At 38.7% G+C, this 17,026-nt stretch overlaps 1 protein-coding gene across 1 annotated transcript in view; it reads right to left on the reverse strand.

The window, feature by feature from the left end:
• The window catches only part of Gint3 (GDI interacting protein 3), a gene marked incomplete in the record, with an annotated part of 12,995 nt that extends 6,498 nt beyond the window's left edge, over positions 1–6,497 (reverse strand). Inside the window, 9 exon segments of the mRNA XM_074104900.1 lie at positions 1,370–1,527; positions 2,290–2,443; positions 2,691–2,785; positions 3,132–3,273; positions 4,030–4,208; positions 5,180–5,220; positions 5,223–5,511; positions 5,853–5,931; positions 6,407–6,497. Coding sequence (XP_073961001.1) covers positions 1,370–1,527; positions 2,290–2,443; positions 2,691–2,785; positions 3,132–3,273; positions 4,030–4,208; positions 5,180–5,220; positions 5,223–5,430 — 977 coding nt within the window.
• Between the last annotated feature and the right edge of the window lie 10,529 nt (positions 6,498–17,026).

Genomic DNA, 17,026 nt, shown 5'->3' on the forward strand with positions numbered 1-17,026 from the left:
CCCGCCGACTCAACGCGGAGGACGCGAAGGAACGTCCAAAACCAGGCAAACAAGGGAGAAGGCAGGGCACGCATGCAACCAAGTATGAGTCAGGATGCTCAATCAAAATATCAGTCAAGCAGAGGGTTCGTGTCTTCAGGTTTCAGTCTCTAGAAATCCGGCTCGTCGTCTGGGATTTTAGCTCCGTTCGACCTCGCCGCTGCGACCAGTGCGCGGAGTGCAAAGTTTAGCATCAGACGGCGGGACCGGTCATCGCCACTCATTAGGTCACTTAATTCACCCTCCCTAGGCATTGCTCGTTGCATCGCCTGCTCGCAGGCATACCGATCCCTGCCAAATCTAGGGCAGGCGAGCAGGATATGGGGGACGGTTTCTTCCGTCTCATCATCGCAGACGCAGTGAGGGGAGGCAGTAAGTCCAAACCTATGCAGGTATTGCCTCACCCCTCCGTGGCCCGTAAATAGTTGTGCCTTTGCGTTGGTCATGTTTATTTTACCAATGATTTTACGGGCCACCCTTACATCTGCGAAGAAGAGCCTGGTGACGGCGCCGGTCTCCGCCTCCCCGTATCTTCTTTGCCATTCGTCTATGCTCGCGCTTCGAATCGTCCTCTTTACATAAGACAGGGGCACCTTATCGTAAACGGGGCTCCTCTTCCACTTTAAGGCCGCGTCCCGGGCAAGTTCGTCCGCTCTCTCATTGCCCGGGATCCCTATGTGGGCCTTGATCCAGAAGAGCCCCGTTTGCAGCCCGTCCGCCTTCCTGTCTTCCAGCAGTTTTTGGATCTCGCGGGCCATGGGATTCACCGAATTCGGGTTACATATTGTTTCCAAGGAGGCCCTGGAGTCGCTCAGGATGGTTATGGGCCCTTCCTCTTTTCTTTGCTTGGTTCTGGCTAGCGCTCCCAATATGCCAAGCATTTCTGCTTGGTACACTGTGCAATAGCGCGCTAAGCCCATCCCTATCCTGTGCATCTCCACTCCATTCTTAAAGAATGTAGCTGCCGCTCCCACTTTGCCCTCGATCTTGCTGCCGTCGGTGTAAATTTTCAATGTATCCTCCGGTAGGCACTCCAGGTCCTCGGCATTTGCGATATGCCCAAAGCGGGTACTCTCCCTCCTCGCTGGGTGGTCCATCTGAGCCGGGTGCACCCCTCTCTCGAGGACTCTGCCCGGTAGATGGTCAATTGGGCGTCCTCTCTTGACTTCATATAACCGGATCACCTGCTGGAAAGCAATCACCGCCGCCCGCGGACACCCATAACATAAATTGAATTACGGACGCGTTGCCGGCCCTTTGAGAAGAGTAGGCTCGGTTTTTGAAGACTACTACTACTGGTCAGCGGTGCGTTAGCAGGTAAGTAACGAACCTAAGCTGCTGTTCCCGCTTGATGTCTTCCATGGTCATGGCATAGAAGGCAGGCGGCAGCTGCATTTTAACAGCGGCTTGCGAAGGCAGTAACACCTGTAAGTTCCTGTCCAGTTCCAGTTGGATCGGTTCTGCGGAGCGAAGCGCCTCGATAAGATTCTGAAAATGAATAACTATTAATGTTATAAATGCGAAAGTTTGTTTGTGTGTATGTTTGTTACTTCTTCGCGTTAAGACAGCTGGACGGATTTGGATGAAATTTAGTATATAAATAACTGGATGTGTGGAATAACATTTGCAAAATCCCGATATTACCACAGCATCAGGATAAAATCTCAAAATCTCAACCGCTGGGTTTAGAGTTATGAAACTTGGCACAGACGTTTTAAGTGCATCGTCAATGGAGACCACAATATATTTTTTAGGATTCCGTACCCAAAGGGTAAAAACGGAAACGCAATTACTAAGACTTTGCTCTCCGTCCGTCCGTAACCAGGCTGTATCTCATGAATTGTGATACAATACAATACAATACAAATATTCTTTATTGATCACCAGAAGCAGTAGACATTACGAAAAAAAAAACAGGTAGACAATAGGCGGACTTATCGCTAAAAAGCGATTTCTTCCAGACAACCAATTTCTGAGAAATGAATAAATATGAACAGACTAATGTAGGTGGCAGAGATAACAGACAGGCGAAATGTAGAATTAATAGACAATAAATATTAAAAACAATACAAAAATATAATATAAATTATAAATATAATATAAAATATAATATAATTGTTTCCGGTTTTTTGGAATTCCCATGGGATAAGGTACTTTCGGTTGTCTTAGGCACTTGAAATTTGGTATGAAGGGTAGATCTTATAGCATAACCAATAAGAAAAACCTGTCAGTCTATGACAGTAACCTTACCACCAAGCTTTCAACGCTCGGCACGTTGTCTTTGTTGAAGACAAGATACTCTTCATCCGCACCCTCAGGGTTGGGGAGAGTCTGCTGCGTGAAGCCAGCGGCCGTCAATAGCTCCATCGCGCCTTCGATTGGCTGTACTCGGTCGGAGAAAGCTCTGTAATACAATTTTTTTATAACATGGTAGTTTAAAAAAAAAAGTAACATGTAAAAGAGCCCTTTGCAGAGTAGGTAAACGTTGTTTCTTTATTATCGACGTTTTGTTTTGCAGGTACAGTACACAGTCACCAGAACCAATATCTGCCACAACAAAGTGCATAAATATCTGATACAACTCTATTTCTAGGGACAGTATCGTCATTTGATATAATGAAACATGGTTTGTTAAAATAAATAATACTGACCTATTAGACATCCTTATCTTCTGATATTTATCTTCTTCTGGATAAGTAACTATGTTTTCTAAATATTTGCATAGTGTTTCAACACATGTGTCAACCTGAAAATTGTACAATTGTGTAGTTTACTAGGTAACAAAAAAATATGCTAATTGGTCCGTCAATATTTACTTTCACATACTTTTTCTTTTGTCAATCTGCTGACTACTTGTGTTGGCATCCAATCTACACAATGTATACCAAATTTGAAGACATCCAACCACTGGATGTGGAAGAAAACTAACTTGAAAGATTTGAAGGCAACAATCAAATGGATGAGGTAAAGTGAAATAAAAGCTTGTAAAAAATAAATCATTAACCCTGGGTTGGCACATAGCTTGTAGTTATATAGTTAACCTCTAGTCTGTTCAAGTCTGCTGAAAGGATTTTGAAATAATTCAATAGTACCTTCTCCTTGTTTTTATTACAAGACTGTATGATGAGACAGGCAGTCAGGCCTCTCTCTTCTTCCAACTGTTCATAGAGAAACTTCTTGATGTTTTGCTTCCATTCATCCCTCGTCAAAACATCGTTGCTTATCATGGGACACCTGACAACAATCATGAAGTTTGTTAGCAAAATATGTTTTTTCAACATAGATTTATTGTCTCACATTACTCTCACAATCGTTTTCACTATTTCTTTCCGTTACACAGGATAGTATAAAGTTGGAAAGAGATGCTGAATGGTACTGCGAGCACCCGCATGTTAGCCAATACTTATGGCCTCTTGTCTAGTCTAGTCCTGATGTTACTGGTCTCATTCAGACAACTGAAAATTTTAACCACACAGGAATGTTGTTTGGTAAATAAAGTATATTATTAGTGAACTAACAGGGCACTATACCTCAGGTCACCAGGGTCGCTCCAGGAAGTTGTTGGGAACTAGGGATGTAACGGATGTGGTTTTATCGGAACCAAAAGCGGAACCAGATGTTTTCAATTTAGTTTATCTGAACCAGAAACAGAATCGGAACCGAAAACGGAACTGGAACCAGAATCGGAGCCTGAATGATAGGTGGACGAGATGTTAAGAGTAGGTCTACTAAGCCTGAGGGTTTATTGCGTATGATTACAATCAAATGATAGTTTTCGCATACAAAAACTGTCATTTGATAGTGATCGCGAGTGTCAAAAACATTACATAATTAGTATGTTTTTGATGTACGCCGCTCATGTCCAGTCATTGACATCCGATATAACTTCAGTTTCAAAAACTGGAACCGAAGTGGATGTTTCATATCAAACAGAAGTTCCGACTTAACAGAACCGGAATCGGAGCTCCGTAACATCCCTGTTGTACTTACTTGAAGAATACTCCAGCGGCTGCCCAGTTTTTAGGCAAGCCGTAATCCTCTGTTTTTTCTTTGGACTCCGAACTCTCGGGTTGGATCGCTTGCCTTGATGATGCAGCTTGATCATTCCCTGATACTTGTGGTCCAGATACTGCTGCCTTCTCGTTTTCTAATTCTTTTCTAACTTGTGCCTAAAATAATAATTTATTACATGTGAATAAATACCAAATAAATAAATTCCCAATCTGCACTGAAACTATGGCTCAAGCCTTCACATTCTGAGAGGAGGCCTGTGCTCTGCAGTGGGACATATATAGGCTGGGATGATGAAATACCAAATGACAATAAATAATCTATGCCAATAATCTATGAGAAGGCCTATGTTCAACAGTTTTTTTTTCTTCTTTCTGCAATGTAGCGATCTGTGAACTCAACACAATAAGCCACTTCTTTGTATTTTCATGTCTCGGTCATCAACTGAGCATCCCTTCAAGCATTGAACCTGCTTGGTAGAGCAGGGACACTGCTTCTTCAGTCTGTTGTAGTGCACAGTGCACATACTACGCTGTTATGGTGATGATTAACGATGCATTTTAATAACATTGTTGTGAATTGCATTAGGATTATTTAACAATTATTTTTTTTCCAATATTTTAACGAGGCTTTAGCACTCCAAATGTGACTATGTCAGCCTCATGGGGAGCCTCAGATATATACACCACACTACAGACAGATGTTACTTGTTAATGCCCATCCAATGAATCTGTAAATCTGCATAGCTTTTTCTGAAGGCGTTCAACCGTGAATTACATTTACACCTCCATTGAACAAGCCCATACTATCCAAATACCTGTCTCTGATGTCCTTATTCTGATCACATTCCAAAAGAATATGAATCAGGTCTTCAGTCTTATTACACAAAGGAGATTGTACAACTCTCATCAAATGTAAGAAACAATTAACCACCGGTTTAGAAAAAACGTCTGTTGAGAAGAATCCGGCAAGAAACTCAATGAGGTATATTTTTTTAAACAGATTTACAATATTATTAAATGATATCTGTACATCACAAGTATCAATCTATTTCTTCAGCTTCTTATGCAGTTACCATTATGTGAGAAAGAACTAAATCACTGTTAAGTTTAAAATATTCAGAACTAACCTGTATAGCAGCATAAGAAGTATTAAAGCCTGGATTATCCCTCTCTTCTCTTGCACACGGGCCAATGCTGCCTCGGCAGCCACTTTGCTCTCGGCGGAGAGACCTGACCGTTTACTAACACTCTCATTTCTAGATCCACTGGAGCTCTGACTAGTTATCGTAGCCTCACTCAGTCTATGTCCCGGCCCAGCCAATTTAAACTTAGTTTCCAACTTCTTTTTCTTAAAGAAGTTCAATATCTTTTCGGCCATCTTAGATTCTCGGTGTGTGTTCTTTAGGGAGTTTTAACTTGGAAACACTTTCTTTTAGTTGTTCTATTGTATCCAATGTAGCTGAAAGATAACGAGATAAGTTATCTGGAGATTGCCATATTGTTTGTATATGAATTTTGAAGATATTTTAAAGAAAATTAAGAAGTATTTTCTAGGAATTGCACTATAAATAAAACTTAACAAATAATTTGTGCATAAAAAAAGTAAGTCAAATCAAAATGTACTTTTAAGAAAAGTGCAGCATTAGATGACATGTTTGTGAATTGTGTCCCTTTATTTTTTTGAAATATAGTGTAAACACTTCTGTGGTATTAAAATAATGTTGTATTTTTTGTACTGTAATCCTTTTATTAATTTATATTTTAAAGTACTTTATTATTCATGATTTTATATTTATTTACCTTAGATTTACCAATAATTGTTTATCTATCTCCAGTTTATTGCCTTCCTACATCCATCATGTTGATCATGACTCTGTGCCTAAATAATTTATAAGTTAGTTAAAAAAAATAAGGCTTAGTCCATCAGAGGACAATGTTGCCAGTGTCTAGTGTATTCAGCTGTTATTTGGTGAAAAAAATGTAAATGAGAGGTAATAGTGGCTGAATGATGACAGTGCGAATTCGCCTATTATAATTAATTTATTGTTTGTTTGTTATTTGTGTATATGAATAAGCATGATGACACATCAAACAGCTACAATGATTTCCCTTTTAATGTAGGCATAAGTTTAATGGCCCATAAAAATAGAAGCACTTGTTACCTTAGCAATGTTGATTTAAAATAAATCCGCTCATTTGAGACTGTAGGCATAGCTCGATAATCAGTCTAGAAGCTTTTGTATGCTTAATTCAAACCTATATTGTTTAGCTAGCGTCGTATTGACAGAAATTAGCGGAAAATTAGCCTTGAGATTGCTCAAGGTCTGCGCAAAAACATTCATAAATTGACTCACCTGGTTTCATGAACCGCTCTGATATACGTTTGCCGTAAACACGCCACGAAATGAAAATCAATAACAAAGTGAACAGCAATATAATAAGGAATGTCTTCAGCAGCAGGAATTGGAACTCGTTGAAGTAAAAAACTCCGACGATTTCCTCGTAGAAAGAAAGTTCGGTAAAGTTTACGATAGAATTAGAAAAATCTTCTATCGGTAGAGATGACACGCATGACCCAAAAAAGTCTTTTGCCACAGCGAAAGTATCCCCTATTTGAAGGTAAAGAGCCTCGTAAAGGGTAGAATTAAAAACAGCGCTGTCGAATACAGACATTACACATGTGATTTGTATATTTTAATCGGACTACAAGAGAAATAAAAAAATATTCACTGACTGAAAAAGTGAAAACTGAAACGTAAAGCATGTGTCAAATGTATGTGACAGCAGGCGGGCGGTTGCTGTTGCCATACATAAAAAATGAATACTCGAGATACCGAATAAACTGCTTCTCTTTGTCATCTTAGTTTTTTTTTACATATAAATTATTAGGGTTCTGTATCTGATATCCGTCTGTCTAGGTAACATAATTAGGAAATATTTTACAGCAGACACAAACAATAAGACTTTACTAAATCAGACAAACATGAGAAACGTGTGATACATTACATTACTTACCTATAAAAAAAGTAGTCCGCCGTTAAGAAGTCAATCCTGAGTCCTTATTGCCTAACGTTTCTGATGCTCGCGATCGCAATCAAATGACAGATTTCGCATACAAAAACTGTCACTTGATTGCGATAGCGAGCGTCAGAAACGTTAGGCAGTACGGCCTCTGACCAATCCAAACGTGTTACTCCGATACTGAATAGGTACGTCAAAAAACAAAAACATTGATGTATTTAGTACCTACCAGGATGACAGGTGTCAGAATTGACTTCTTTTAGCAGCGGCCTTCTATTACGTACGTCCATGACTATAATCTTTACCTACTTACCTCGTAATTTTATACCTACTGATGTGATGTTATTGATCAACGATTTTATTAAAATTTTCCTGCCTGTTATAAATTAAAATTGCGTTTTACCTTAAATTGAAATAATACGCACGTAATTCATTATCGTTTATTTTCGTTTGCATTTCGTAGACCATAAGCCGAGCTCAAACTGACTTCTTACTTTCTTAGTACCTACTCTTGTCTTGATTAATCTGCTACTGTTATGGGTGAGCACGTGCGCCGTATTTAAAATTATCAGTCTTTATTGAAAGAACGAGTAGGTAATCGTTTTTAACACGCGATGTTGCGATTTAGTCTTCTTTTGTAACTCTTAAACTAGTGGTTGGTCTATAAATTGATATACATGCCTAAAGTAATCCCTATTCGGTTAATTGTCCCATCGCTTCATTAAGTTTCATGATCACATTACTTAACCATCTTTTTTTGACCCGAGTGCCCGAAAGAGGGTCTTGTTTTTCGAGCGTATGTTTCTATCCTCATCCTTACCTACCCAGTCATAAAGACCGATTTCAATGACACCCGAGTCTAGCTAAAATATGTAAGAGTTATTATAAATTCTAAAAAAATATTTTTCACGACTCTGCTCGTAAATGTGGCCAAAGAAAGAAAGAACGAAAAATAGAAAGAAAGAAAAAAAGTTTATTCGGCAATATATATTAACTTGTAGGTAGCTACATCAAGTACATAACTTAATGTTTAAGTGAAAAATCTTATAGCTAGCCGAAAGGGCTGGCAGCTCAGCAATGCTGAGGTATGGAACCACAGCGCTGATTTTCAGCTGCAGCCAAATAAAGGACAGAAAAAAAATGGTTCATGCCTATTTGATACCTTGAAAATATGTTATAAATATATATGTTGTACATTATGTGCCGTCTGACGGAGATTCTGCAAAGGGATAAGTTAGCCTTTGTACATGATATGTATCTCATTATGTGACAATGGAATTATTTCTACTTCTTTATATAGGTATTTCACTTATTTCTAAATGTTTACATGATACTATACAATATCGCCAATTAACTGACGCTTTAGCATATGATCCTTTAATTTTAGCTTATATTTAACTTTTACTTTTAACATCTGACTCATTTACGTACTTTGAGTATTTAGCTAGAAGAGTATTTTTCTAGATAAATACTCAAAGTATACGTATGACTCGGAAACACGACAACAATGTAGCATCGTACGGTATTAGGTCGTATCTACGTCAAGGTCATATTTCAAAGTCAAAGTCAAATCAATAGAAGATTGTACAACAAGAGCATAAAACGAGTCAATTTACCCAAGACGTTCATATAGCCACCCGAGCCGATACGGCGAGGGTGAATAGACACGTCCAGGGGAAAATACACGAGTTTTAACTCTGCTTTCCACTTTGATGGCGAGGAAATGAAATAGCAACAGTGGAAACAAGTAAAGTTGTTCACTTACTATGTACCTTTTATTGTTCACGTAAATTACCTATTAAACCTATTTTTGTAATTATACATTTTTAGTTTTATTGATCTGTTTTGATTGATTTTTAGTTTTATAACATATAAAAATTATTTAAGAAAATATGTAGAATCTTCTTTGTTTGTGGCTGTTTACACTTGATTTCCTTGCTCTTAGACAAAGATTTTACTTTTTAGAATACATATATTCCAGAATAATTTCCTCGGCCTGCGGCCTGCGCTGAAATGACAATTGTACCAAACAAAACTATTGTATTTTTCACCTATGATGAGTTCTGTGACACTTGAAAATTTTCCGAATTACGCATACTATAAACAAAATATTTTTTAAAAATAATTTCTAGTTTGAAGCAAAATAATCATAAAAAATTTAAACTGTACTATTTAAATATATACCTATAGCAATATCAGTGTCCATTAATCCATCTCCATCGAATAAGAAAGAAAAATATTTATTTTTCTAAATGACGCAATGTGTGAAATGGAACAGAGTAGTGACGTGACACAACATTATCGGCAAATTCGGCAATTGCCGCGGTGCATTATTCAATAACAATGAACATTTAGATATTTTTTTGAATTTTTAAACAAAACTTGCAAGATTTCTGCCACTGAGAGTCTGTCTTGTATTATTTTTTTTCATTTATTTATTCGGACAACAAAGATCCATACATTATTAGTAATTTGCTTATAACTATGTTAGTATACATATTGGACGAGTGATAGTGTGGTATTAATTAAATTTTGCATTATAGAGCACTCATCTCTTACAGCTATCATTTTCAGGAGGCTGTTAGTGCTGCCACGTATTCTTGTCAGAAGCGATGCCTTTTTTTTTTCGTAGTATAGCATTAAAGGTATACGAGTTGAGTCTCCATTGCATTTTCTTTGCATTGTATTTTGATATTGTTCATTTCTGTTCTTATTGTTGTTGACTTTTGTTACTGTTTCTCGTTAGGTTTGTTGTTGTTTTTTGGCAAAATGCCGAAACGGTCTAAAAAGACTGTTTTGAACTCATAGAGTCGGGAGTTTGTAATTCGTTTGAGGGATTATTTTGAGCGAGAACGAGAAAACGGTGTCCCGGTGGGCGGAAAACTGGAAAATATTATTTTTTAAATATAATGCAACTTCTCCAAAAATAGGCACTAATAACTCGTAGAAAAATCGATAGTTCACTCCATGAATGGTACATCTCTAAAACTTTCAAACTCGAAACGTCACAGAACTCATCATAGGTGAAAAATATTATAATAAACGTTTGCTGCATGGTGACGATTGAGAATGTGTCATTTATGACTTATTATGAGGTATTTTTTTAGGCACTAATGCTTAATTTTTTTAAAAGTATGAATAGGTAAACGCTGCAGCATACATTTTTTAAGTCTGCCGCGCACTGCACTGCACTGGTTGAACAGCCAGGCTGCCCAGTGCGCGGGCTCCCTACATCCCCGTTATGTTCAACTTGCTGCTGTCTAGTGAACGGAGACCTTAATAAAGTTTTTATTTTTTAAATATGTCGTGGTTTTGGGTGCTGGCCACTAAGAACGGACTCGTATAAAAAGTAACAAACTAACAATAGAAAAATAAAAATCGGCGGGAGCCAAGCGGAGCAACGGAGTTTTTGGATTGTTATTGTTTTTTTTTGTGACAAGTGTTTTTTTATTTCCACGCAGTTGCAATAGATGAACTCGTATTATCGTAGGTCTCCCCTACGGGTCGGCCTTTGAACTAACTTGTTCATCTATTGCTTACTTTCCAGCCTTTACAACATACCTACTATATTCTTATACTATATTGTAAAAGTGCAATAGGTAACAATTCTTGGAAGACCCAAGATTTCTTTGTTTTTTTTCTGTTCATTGCATTAAATTTGCTCCTAGATAGCCTGTGAGCGGCGAGCATCTCGGTCGCGTTAAGTACTTATACTATTGTCTAATCTGTGGTCGCGCAATGAACATTGCAATGCCCCATTGCATTGCATTGCATATTACTACGAAATTCAAAAATCCAAGTTCGTATCGCACCGTCCCTTTCACTTCTTCAGCGGGATGGTAAGATACTAAGTTCGAATTTTGCACTCCGTAGACCACGCATGAGACCACGCTCGCCGCTCCGCTGCCCGAAACGCTGCCCGTTGATGTCCAGTTCACAGCCTAACGAATGATAAATCATGCTAGTTTTATGAATGATTGAACATAGGACGCACGTTATCTCCCTTCGCCGTAACTGTCACGCTATACACATACAAGTGTCTACCGAAAATATCTTTGTTATCTCACGTTACGAAACGCGTCGACATTGACAAGCTTTGCGAGATTATTGATAGGACAAGGATAATATCTGAGAAGGCCAAGGGTTCTCCGCAGGTAGCATTTTGAACTTTTAAACTTACAGGCAAATTAGTTCCTCAGTACAGTCAAGGAAACAGAATCCCATAGGTACCAGGGTGGAACCTTTTCATAATCAATTTCGCTATGGAAATCAATACCTATGTCATTATAGTTAGCAAAGTCGATGGAAGAACTCAGCACGATGCTCGAAGGCCTCAATCGAGTCCAACTTCGAGAAGGAGGTCAATCGTCGAATCCAACTCGGATGGGCAGCGTTTGGGAAACTCCGCAATGTTTTCTCGTCCAAAATTCCGCAGTGCCTTAAGACGAAAGTCCAACCAATGTGTGTTGCCAGTGATGACATATGGATCCGAGACGTGGTGCTTCACTATAGGCCTTATAAATAGGCTCAGAGTTGCTCAGCGAGCTATGGAGAGAGCTAATGCTTGGGGTTTCTCTACGGGATCAAATCAAAAATGAGGAGAAACGTTGAAGAACAAGGGTTACCGACATAGCCGAGCGAATTAGCTCGTTGAAGTGGCAATGGGCAGGACATATAGCACGGAGAACCAACCAACGCGTAGTGTAGGACGTCCACCAACGAGATAGACGGATGACCTGGTTAAAGCCGCGGGCTCACGGTGGATGCGGGCCGCTGCCAACCGAAGCGACTGGAGGTCCATGGGGGAGGCATGTCCAACAGTGGACGTCCTATGGCTGAGATGATGATGATGATGTCATTAGTTGCACAAAGGTACCCTGGTACGTGATTCAGTTTCCTCCATTTAACATAACTTAAAACTTGAAATAATGCGGTGATCAGCAGGTATCAATTTTCCTAGTTCGTAATGTATTACTTAGTTCTATAATTACTTAATTTTTTTTTTTTACAGAATATAGTAGCAAACGGGTAAGTACCGAGCTACCTGATGATAAGTCAGCGGGCGCCTGGGCTGAATTTAGAGGTATTGATGATGTGATGATTGATGTGATCCTGTTATCCCTCACTAGGGACATAGGGCTCGTAGAAGAGTTTTCCATTTGGCTCGATCTTGCGCGGTTCTTTTCCAGCTCTTCCCAGCCGAGACCAATTGAGCCAGCCTCCTTCTCAACTGATCGCCTCCACGTGGTCCGAGGACGTCCTGGCCGTCTTCTGCCAGTAGATTGCCAACGGAGACCCTGCTTTGGGCAGGTGATCATTCGACCCTCGAAGCGTGTGTCCAATCCATCGCCATTTCCTTTTATCATAATTTCCCGGCTTACTGGCTTCTGGTCAGTCATTTGCCACAGTCTTGCGTTTGAGATAGTTCGAGGCCAAAAAATTCCAAGGATACGCCTCAGGCATTTGTTAACAAACACCTGCAAACGATCGGTGATATCCTTCCTTACGAACCATGTCTCGCATCCGTACAATAGGACTGACTTGACGTTGGAGTTAAACATCTGATCTTAGTGCGTCGAGTTATTACGGTGGATGTCCACACAGGTTTGAGTTGCGCGTAGGTACGCCGCCCCGCCTTGTTGATGCGCGCCTCAACATCGCTATCCGTTCCCCCGGTCGGATCGACCACACTTCCCAGATATGCGAATTGGCCACTTGCTCAACGGCCCCGCGTTTAATGTATATCGGCACTGCATCCGAGGTGTTAAGCCGCATGTCCTTCGTCTTCTCACAGTTTATGCGCAGTCCCTCTTCTTGCAGCGTATTCGGAGAGGTCGTTGGTCTTGGATTGCATACGCTCTTCGTGATGTTGCGAATAAACAAAGCATCGGCGAAGTCTATGTCTTCGAGACCCCCTCATCTACCCAAGGCAAATCCTCTCCTCTCTTGACTTGTTACCTTGCGCATCACGTCATCCAAGACATGAGGAAAAGCAATGGCGACAACAAACAACCTGTTTCACAACCCGCCGTGACCGGTACCCGTCTGACAATTGTCCTTATGCATGACTCGGCAAGAGGAGCCCATATAAAGATTTTGGATAATTTTTTTATGATTCTTAATGGTATACCCCTTCTTTTTATTTTTTTTATTTTATTTATTTATTGTGAAACAAACAGTCACACAAAGGCAAGGTTACAAATATTTATATGCAACTATTACAGACCTATAGTTTCCAAAAGTACTATCTAAGAAATACAAGAAATGCAACATATAACCGCAGTTTTCAAGTATTTCTTTAAAATTACAACTAAATATCACACTAACAAAAATGTGTACTATAACTATTTTATTTCTTACCTAAAAACTTGCATTCCTACCTATTTTGTTCTTCTTTATACAATTTTATTAAACTTGTTGTAATGAAGTCCATTTCAATAAATTTAAAGTTAACATCCAAAACAAAGTAAAGTACTGTACATTAACTATTTTTTGTCTTGAAAACATTTTTTAATGCGCCTATTGTATTGTTGAATATGTCTATATCTATAAGTTTTTTATTTTTATTATAAAGTGTACATGCACGCTTGATAAACATGTTCTTAGAGTAGTTAGTTCTACTACGTGGGATGGAGAAAAGGTGTTTAAATTTGTCACGACATTGGCGTTCCCTTTTACCTGGGACTCTAAATTGAACGTCTTTCAGCAGGCCAGGGGCATCAATATGATTATTAACTATATTATATAACAAAATTGCGTCAACGCAGTCTCTTCGACACTCAAGGGATTGCATTTTATGACGATTTAAAGATTCAATATAACCTTTATATTCATAGCCACATTTAAAGTCAAGATGTTTTATAAACTTTTTTTGTAGTCTCTCAATTCTGTTAACATGAATATCATAATGGGGTTTCCACACTGCACATGCAAACTCAAGCCGACTACGTACATAACTATTATAAAGTATTTTTAGGGTCAATGCACTTTTAAAAGGTTTGCCAATTCGCAGTATCATACCTAACTGTTTAAAGGATTTACCTAAGATGGAGTCAATATGGGGTACAAATGACAATTTGTCGTCCATAACGACGCCAAGGTCACGAATCTCTGTAACTCTTACTAGATCTTTGCCGCACAATTTGTAACTAAATTTTGATAATTTATTTTTTCTTGAAAAACTTATTGTGCTGCACTTATCCGAGTTAAGAAATAGATTATTCCTTGTACAGAAGGTCTCAAAGTTACATAAATCACGCTGCAATAGTTCACAATCAGCATCACTACGAATGACTCTAAAAATTTTTGCATCATCTGCATAAAGAAGGATATTAGAGTGGGAGATAGATTTTACAACGTCATTTATATAAATTATAAATAATAAAGGTCCCAAATGGGACCCCTGGGGGACACCAGAACTTATTATTTTACTGCGAGAGGCAAACCCAGAGACCACCACGGACTGCGTGCGATTTTCGACGTAAGACTTAATCCAACGAAACAAATCACCATGTATACCGAGTTCCCAAAGCTTACATAATAAGGTATAGTGACAAATTTTGTCAAATGCTTTGGCAAAGTCAGTATACACGGCGTCTACATAAAATCCATCATCCATGGCCTCCAATATGACATTGGTGAATGTTAGTAAATTAGTATTCACCGAACGTCCCCTATAAAAACCATGTTGATTGGGTACAATATGATGTCGCACGACAGTGGTTAATTGATCGGTAACAATTTTTTCCAATATTTTTCCAAATTGGCACAGTTTGGATATTGGCCTATATTTCTCAATGTCCCGACTTATGGGACCCTTTGGTACAGGAGTTATCCAAGCTTCTTTCCAAATGATAGGAACATGACCTTCCTGGATCGATTTTTTAAAAAGTATAGCAATCGGAGCTGCAAGAGTAGAAGAACAATTTCTAACAAGCAAAGGATGCACCCCGTCAGGCCCCGCACCCTTGTGAACATTAAGAGATTTAAGATAATTTTTTAACAATATTTTCATCAATTTCAATTGAATGAATATCTATCAGAGGATCTGTTGGCGCAGCAAAGTTGTTTGTGTCAGAAGGACCTCTGTCGTATACCTCAAAAACTGAATGGAAATGGTTATTAAATAAATTGCAAATTTCTTCACCGCTGGATGTAACGGTATCCTTATACGTCATGGTTTGTGGTAGCCCATTATTTGAAAAGATTGACTTAATATATGTCCAAAAAAATTTAGGATTATTTTTTATATTATTTTCTGAGAGACTTATGAAATCACGATAACATTTTTGTTCCATTTTTTCGGCACGTTTCCGAAGTATACGAAAGCTATCATAATCAAGTGGGTTTCCGTACAACCTCCAAAGCTTGTGAAATTTACGTTTTTCATTGAGAATTTTCTTCAGAGATGTATTATACCAAGCCGGAAGTTTAGACGATGCGCGGAGCCTACGTCGGGGAACATGCCTTTCAATAATATGATTCAATAATTTATAGAATTTGTCAACCGAAGCTTCACAATCAAGATCGCTAAAATAAGTACACCAATTTATCTTTAATAATTCATTATTTATTTGTTCGTAATTCGCTGAATGAAAATTGAAAACCAATCCCGCAGAGGGCGCTAATTGAGGTGTATAGTCAAGTTTCAAGTCAACAAGCAGTGCTCTATGATATAATGCGTCCTCCGCAACCAATGGTACATCACATAAACAAACTTTGCAACATACACTACAGAAAATTAAATCGAGTAGTTTTTTATGTGAATTAAAAATACAATTATATTGCTTTAGGTCAGTGAAACACAAAAAATCCGCCAAACATTGTAGTAATGCATAATTGTTGCCCGACACTAAATTCATTGCGCTCGACGGAGTTGACACCCACTCTGCTTGAGATATATTAAAGTCGCCCAATATTAGAAATATGTCCTCAGGATAGTCTACAACCAACTGGCATGCTATGTCAAAAAAAGATATCAATGACTCTTTATAGCACGGTCCGTGTGGTATATAAACGCAAGCAATGTTTAAACTACAGTTTTCTTTAGGTATGCCAGGGGCCAAGTTAATATTATTGCTCTGCAAGGTTGACAGAGGAACCGACACCCATACACACTCACAGCCAGCAGGCGAGGGCACGGGCCAATCGCGGCGCACGGGCCGATACTCGGCGCGGACGGCCAAGACCACTCCTCCGCCTCGAGCAGCTCCGCTATCTACTATGGACCGGTCGCAACGATAGACACTATATCTGCTATCAAAGTATTCACGATCATAAAAATCAGCTGTAAGCCAGGTTTCGGATATGCCTATAAAGTCATAGTCGGCCTGAGCTGCCTGCGACAAAAATATATGAGACTTAGTGCGCAAGCCCCTTACATTCTGGTAATAACCACTAAAAGTTTTAATTGTCATATTGTATCGGTACGAATTAATTTTATATAAAGATATTTACTTTCAGACGCCAAAGAGCAAAACCTGCAAACAGAAAATAATCCCAGTCCAATATAGAAATAAGTCTTCAACATTATGCTTAAAAATACATAGATTTCAAGCAAAACTATCTCCTTAAAGTTATTTTTATAGACAGAGAGCACATCAGTACACAATATAACAACGCAGCAACTATGTGTACTTTGACATAATTCCAACTCGCATTCATTACATATGTTTTTTTTAATTAGCATGTATAACAATGGCATACGACAAAACAAAAAGGCAATACAACGATTACAATCCGAGATATTAGAAAACAAACTAATAACAAAATGGATAAAACGTTTCATAACAACATAAGAAAATGAACACGTTTCCATACGAGCTACAAATAATAAACCAAACAGGAGTCACTTTAGTTTATCCAAATCCGCATGACTTTTTATGTAAATTACTTTACTGTTATCTCTTTTGCGCATTTGTATTTGCAATCACGTGTCCACAAATATGTGTATT

This window comes from Choristoneura fumiferana, chromosome 22 (assembly GCF_025370935.1).
Source record: "Choristoneura fumiferana chromosome 22, NRCan_CFum_1, whole genome shotgun sequence".
NCBI lineage: Eukaryota > Metazoa > Arthropoda > Insecta > Lepidoptera > Tortricidae > Choristoneura > Choristoneura fumiferana.